The sequence below is a fragment of the Myotis lucifugus genome, unplaced genomic scaffold (genome assembly GCF_000147115.1).
Source record: "Myotis lucifugus unplaced genomic scaffold, Myoluc2.0 scaffold_998, whole genome shotgun sequence".
NCBI lineage: Eukaryota > Metazoa > Chordata > Mammalia > Chiroptera > Vespertilionidae > Myotis > Myotis lucifugus.
This window is the reverse complement of record NW_005872046.1, coordinates 2,471-9,128: the sequence shown is the minus strand read 5'-3', so window position 1 is coordinate 9,128 and position 6,658 is coordinate 2,471. Positions and strand designations below refer to the sequence as shown.

Sequence of the window (6,658 nt, the reverse complement as noted above, 5' to 3'; positions counted from 1 at the left end):
TATATATATATATATATATTTTTTTTTTTTAAAAGAAGTTGGTTCATTCTATATGCAGAAACATAATGTTTAAAAAAAATATATAATAACTGCCCAGCCGGCGTGGCTTAGTGGTTGACCTGTGAACCAGGAGGTCACGGTTCTATTCCCAATCAGGGCACAGGCCCGATTGCAGGCTCAATCCCCAGTGTGGGCGTGCATGATTCTCTCTCATCATTGATGTTTCTATCCCTCTTCCTTCCTCTCTGAAATCACTAAAAGTATATTAAAAAAATATATACATATAAGAACTATGAAGGTCAGAAATGTGGGGGAATGCATTCTTAGCACATCTTTGGGTCACTGAATTATATTACTGTGGTTTTTTTAAATCATGATATTCTAAGACATTAAGGGAAAACTTGTGTTTCATTTCAATACTTTGTTAAACTCCCAAATCCTAAAATAATAGATCCAAAGTTCTTTCCTACCCTCTCTCCTAGGCCCTTTTCTACCCTAGTACAGCTCTTAGAACAAATTTTTATCTGTTCATGTTCTACCATGTCATTATATTTATAAGAGTCTAGGCTTGAAGATCTCACTTTAAGTATCTTACTAATCTCAGGAAAAACTAGGCTGTTATATGTCATTTTGCTGTGACTTCACAAAATTAAAAAGGGAGAATTTATATGCAGGAGACATTAAATAGCCAGTACAGACCGGTGTGGAAACATTAAAGAGTCCTGATCTGTAAAGTCTACTTAAGGAGTTGATGACAGTGAAGAATGGTTCCCGGATGGCTGGAGAAATTTATTTAGGAATAAGACTATTCACTTGTGCAGGATTTTTAAAAAAATCTTATATCTAAATAGGGCATAACGTATACCAATATGTTACTGTAATGTACAAGAGTGTGTACAGTAAAACGTAAGTCCTTTCTATCCTTATTTTCCTCATCATGCATTCCTTTCCCCAGAGGCAGCCACTGTTGTTTTCTTATATGTCCTTCCAGAGATTTCAAACATTTATATGTGTGTTGTGTGTGTGTGTATTTATATTTTGTTATGTAGATGGTAGTATACCATGAACATTATCGTGTACTTAAAAATTAAATCTTTTTATTTATTTTTATTTATATATATTTTTAATTGATTTCAGAGAGGAAGGGAGAGGGAGAGAGAGACAGAAACATCAGTGATGAGAGAGAATCATGGATCAACTGCCTCCTGCATACCCCCACTAAGGATCCAGCGCACAACCTAGGCATGTGCCCTTACCGGAATCGAACCCGGGGCCCTTCCACAGGCTGACACTCTGTCTACTGAGCCAAACCAGCCAGGGCTGAGCTATCTCATTTTTAATTAATAGTGGCATAATGTATCATATGGATATACCATAATTTATTTAAGCATCCCCGTGGCATTTCAGTCTGCTTTTATTAGCAATGCTATAATAAATACCTTTGTACATCCTTTATTTCATAGCTATGCGGGCATGTATGTTGGCGTAGTACTTCGAAGTGGAATTGTTGGGCTAGAGCAGTGGCCGGCAAATTGCAGCTCGTGAGCCACATGCGGCTCTTTGGCCCCTTGAGTGTGGCTCTTCCACAAAATACCGAATTCTGCACATGGGCCACGAAGTTTCAATCGCACTGTACATGTGTGCCTGCACATGGTATTTTGTGGAAGAGCCACACTCAAGGGGCCAAAGAGCCGCATGTGGCTCGCGAGCCGCAGTTTGCCAACCACTGGGCTAGAGGATATATACATTTACACATTTAAAAATATTTTTAGTCCTAACTGGTTTGGCTCAGTGGATGGAGTGTCAGCCTGCGGACTGAAGGGGCCCAGGTTCGATTCCGGTCAAGGGCATGTACCAGTACCTTGGTTGCAGGCACATCCCCAGTAGGGGGGTGTGCAGGAGGCAGCTGATGATGTTTCTCTCTCATCGATGTTTCTAACTCTCTATCCCTCTCCCTTCCTCTCTGTGAAAAATCAATAAAATATATTTTTTAAAAAAGACAATGAAAGTCTTCAGGTTTTAAATTCTTAAAAAAAATTTTTTTTTTATTTGGGAATAATTTTAATTTAGAGAATAGCTGCAAGAGTAGTACAGAGAACATCCATATACTCTCTACTCGTATTCACCTGTTGTGTGTACGTGTGTGTTTACTTTTTCTAAGATTAAGTGGTCTTCATCATGGAATAGGTAATGGGCTGTAAACCGTGAAGACATCGGCCGTAGAGCAGGCCGAGCAGGGCCCTGGGCATCCTGGGGCCCCACTGCGGTGGGCAAAGCTGGCCTTGCTCACTCTCCCTTCGGGCCTCTCTCCCCTAACCCGTCTGTGGTGACTGGGGCCAGGCAGGTGGTGACAGCTGGGCGTGGGGCCTCAGTGCCCGGCGTGGCAGCCTGTTGCTGGCCGAGGACTCTGCTCATGACACGTTCTTGCTGATGCTGAGCCAGGTGGGCTCAGGGCTCATGTCCCAGAGGTAAAGAACCATCATGTATATTTAAGTGTGTATTTCCTAAGAAGAAGGATTTTCTCTTATGTAACCACAGCACAGTTACCAACTTCAGGAAATTTAACATTGGTGGAATACTTTTGTCTGATCTGTCCACATTTTCAGTTTTGCCCAGTAATGTCCTTTCTAGCATCTTGCCCCCTCCTGCTCGGGACCCAGTCTGGGTACACTTCAAGTTTTGATATTGCCCTGCCGACTTGGCTCAGTGGATAGAGCGTCAGCCTGTGGATTGAAGGGTCCCACGTTCGATTCCGGCCAAGGGCACAGCCTGGGTTGCAGGCTTGATCCCCAGTGTGGGGTGTGCAGGAGGCAGCCAATCAATGATTCTCTCCATCATTGATGTTTCTATCTCTCTCTCCTCCCTTCCTCTCTGAAATCAATAAAGAAATATATTTAAAAAAAGGGGGGGGTGGGGCCACATGCTAACCTACCTGACCTTCTCTGGGGAGGCCTGTGTGGAGGCCTGGCCTGGCCTTGCAAACTCAGACACCTAAAGTGACCACCCTGGATGTTCTGAAATTAAAAAAAAAAAGTTTTGATATGTATTGCCAAATTGCTCTATATAGGCATTGCCTCAATTTACATTTCTGCCAGCAATACCTGAGTCCTGGTTTCCCCACATTCTCACCTACGTCCTCTGTTATCGACTGGAAGTTGCCAGAGCTCAAACAGTCTTTTGCAAGGATAACCTTTGCCTCTGTCAGACGGAAGGTGGGATCGTTTGGGACATGTGTCAGCAGTTGCTCCCTGGCTTGAGGGATTTCAGCTTCTCTCTCAAGCTGAGGTTCCGGGCGTGCTCAGGAGATGCTCTTGGCAGAGCGGGCTGCTCATTTTGTCTTCCTTGCTGACCCAGCTCTTTCGGAGGACTGACAGGGCTCTGCTCTGTCCCCTTTTAAGGCTGAATAGTAACCCTTTGTACGTATAGCCCACACTTTATCTTTTAGTCCAGAGGTACTTGGGTTGCTTATTTGGATGTTTTTGTCCTTTTTTACTGTTTTCATATTTAAGCTTTTACATGTAATGTTTTACTTTCCAGGTACCGCTTAAATTTGAATCAAGATGAAGTAAAACAAGAAGTAGAAGAGTATCTTCCTTCATTGTCTAAGTGGGCTGGAGATTTCATGCAGAAATACACTTCAACTGACTTCCCGCAGATGCAGCTCTCTTTGTAAGAAACCCATTTTGATTACCTGGTTCATATGTTTAGACCAGGATTCTGTTCTGTATTTTGAATTAAAGCTTTTTAAAGATTGAGTTAATGCAACTAGCCTTTTTGTTTGCTTATTTTACAAATTACTGTCCTGAGTATCTTTTCCACACTGGCCAGGGCTCTTATACTTTTTAAATACCAATTTTATATGATATAAAATGCTTTATTACTAGAAGATGTATCCTTTTCATGTAAGATTTCTGTTAGACCTAGTTTTTTATAAGGCTTTGAGTCTAAAATAGGATTAATAAAAGTTAGCCCTTATCTGAATATTCTTCTGCAGAATGACTTACTGCTCTAAAGATAAGTAAATCTTAGATAAGAGAAATGTAAAAGGCTTTAAAAGTTATTTTCGTCTCTCCAGGACTGTCACAGGGGTGTAAGTGTTGGATGATCAAACTCGTCCTTACCCAAGTTAATATGGTGTTACATGAAGGAACACATCCGTTGCTAGGGTGCAACCACATGCAAGCAATTATATATCAATCTGTGTAATAATTATATATCAGAATATTCAGATTGGAATTGTGGCTCCAGCAGTTCAAGTAGCGAGACTTGCAGTAATCTAGGCCTGAGGACGTAAAGGCCTGAGTTGGGAAGATCGCAATAGCAGTGAACTGAAAGGGACAGATGACAAATACAAGAAAATGTATATACATGAGTTGGAGCCTATAGGACAATGGTTCCTAAACTTGAGTGTGCATCAGAATTACTTGGAGAGTTTGTTAAACAAATTGCTGGGCCTCACCCATTAATATTTCTGATTGAGTAGGCCTGGAGTGGGGCTTGAGAATTTGCATTGATCACAAGTTCCCAGATGATGCCAGTGCTATACACTTTGAGAACCACTGCTGTAAAGGTATATAGACCCTTTTCCATCCCCACATTCGCTGAGTGCAGTGAAAAGTCAATGGTAGCAGATGAGAAGTGAGCTAAGTGTTCTAATTAAGTGTTTTTGTGTTTTGTTTTTAGGCCAAGTGATGGTAGTAACAATAATGCAACATGTAATATTGAAGTCATAAAGTCATTGGATATTGAAGAAAGCATTTGGTCCCCTAGGTTTGGATTAAAGGGCAAGATAGATGTTACAGTTGGTGTGAAAATTCACCGAGGATGTAAAACAAAATATAAAATAATGCCACTGGAACTTAAAACTGGCAAAGAATCAAATTCTATTGAACACCGTAGTCAGGTATATAAATCTTAATGAGAAAATTGAATGTTTAATAGATTTAAAAATGTAGTCTGCTTTATATATTTTGGTTCAATTTAGGTAATGTTTGAGTTTCATATAGTACTTTTCAATTTGTGATACATTCAGAGTACTCAAATTGTCTTATACATAGACCAAGGCCCGGTCCACAGATTTGTGCACATTGAAAGGAAGTTAATTAGAAGGTGGCTGGCGGGGTGGGACTGGGCGAGAAGGGCCGGACATGCCCTGGAGCCAACCTCCTGCAGTCCCTCTCTGGCCGGCCACACCCGGGGCAGCGCCGGGGCTCGAAGGGCGTCTGCAGAGTGAGCGAGGTCCCTCGGGCAGGTGGGGTCCCTCGGCCTGGCTTGCGGAGATCGGGCCAAAACCAGCAGTCCCACATCCCCTGAGGGGTCCCCAAGTGCGAGAAGGCACTCTGCAAAGTTGCTGTCGCTCCTGCGTTGAGCGTCTGCTCCCTGGTGGCCAGTCACTTAACCTTTTATATACATAGATATACATGGCTACAGCAGAAAGTTTTCTCTAGCAAAGAATACATCTGAACTTGTCAGATAATATTGGCAAGTGTATGTTGCCAAACTAACAGTCTAAACAGATGCTCCTAAAAAAAGAATTCCTGGGTCATGTAAGTTGGGGAAACCGAGTATATTTGTAGATATGATGATGCACATTAGCCTATTAAAGTTTCTGAGAAGTCTTAATGTGATTTGTGTCAGCTATGTTTAACCTAATATTTCCTAAACCTAATTTACCATGGAGCTATTGTTTTCATGTGACATCTACACAGGATACTCTTTAGAAAACATCAGTGTAACCTGGCTGGCATGGCACAATGATTGAGCATCGACCTATGAACCAGGAGGTCTGGGTTCAATTCCTGGTCAGGGCACATGCCCGGGATGCAGGCTTGATCCCCAGTGTGGGGTGTGCAGGAGGCAGCCGATCAGTGATTCTCTCTCATCATTGATGTTTCTGTCTCTCTTTCCCTCTCCCTTCCTCTCTGAAATCAATGTAATTTTCAAAATGAAAATAGCTTAATTGACCTTTTGATTTTAAAATTATAGTATGTGTTGATTGCAAACCACATATGGAAAAGCAGAAAGTTAAGGTTTTATTTGACAAAATGTACACTGTTTTCACAGCTGGTTCTGTATACACTGCTCAGTCAAGAGAGAAGAGCTGACCCGGAGGCTGGCCTGCTCCTCTACCTCAAGACCGGCCAGATGTACCCCGTGCCTGCCAGACATCTTGATAAAAGAGGTTGAGCTGTTTCCTCCATTTTTACTTCTCTGGGTTTTGTTTGTTTTCCCCTTCAACTGTTAGTGATACATACAGCATACCTGTGGGTACTGTCCAGATCACCTCAGTAAAGCGAGTAACACGAATTGTTTGGTTTTTAGTGCATATAAAGGTTATGTTTACATGATCCTGTAGTCTCTTAAGTGTGCAGTAGCATTGTGTCTAATAAAACAGCACATATACCGTAATTAAAAAATACTTTATTACTAAGAAATGCTAGACATCATGCAAGTCATAATCTTTTTGCTGGTGTCGGGTATCTTCAATTTGTAAAAAACACACAAAATCTGTGAAGTGCAATAAAGCAAAGCACAATGAGACAAGGTGTACCTGTGTTTAACCTGACAGTAGCTCGCTGTACTTGCTAGGCCTAATACAGGTTTTAATTTGTAGTTATGGTGTTTTTTAAAAAGAATTTTAACAATACACAGTAGAGTT

General features: G+C 41.5%; 1 protein-coding gene across 1 annotated transcript in view; it reads left to right on the top strand.

The window, feature by feature from the left end:
- LOC102437265 (DNA replication ATP-dependent helicase/nuclease DNA2-like) overlaps positions 1-6,186 on the top strand; it is a 14,754-nt gene extending 8,568 nt beyond the window's left edge. The window contains exons 5-7 of the mRNA XM_023747822.1: positions 3,538-3,669; positions 4,684-4,903; positions 6,064-6,186. Coding sequence (XP_023603590.1) covers positions 3,538-3,669; positions 4,684-4,903; positions 6,064-6,186 — 475 coding nt within the window. The remainder of the gene's footprint in view (positions 1-3,537; positions 3,670-4,683; positions 4,904-6,063) is intronic.
- Positions 6,187-6,658: the final 472 nt, after the last annotated feature.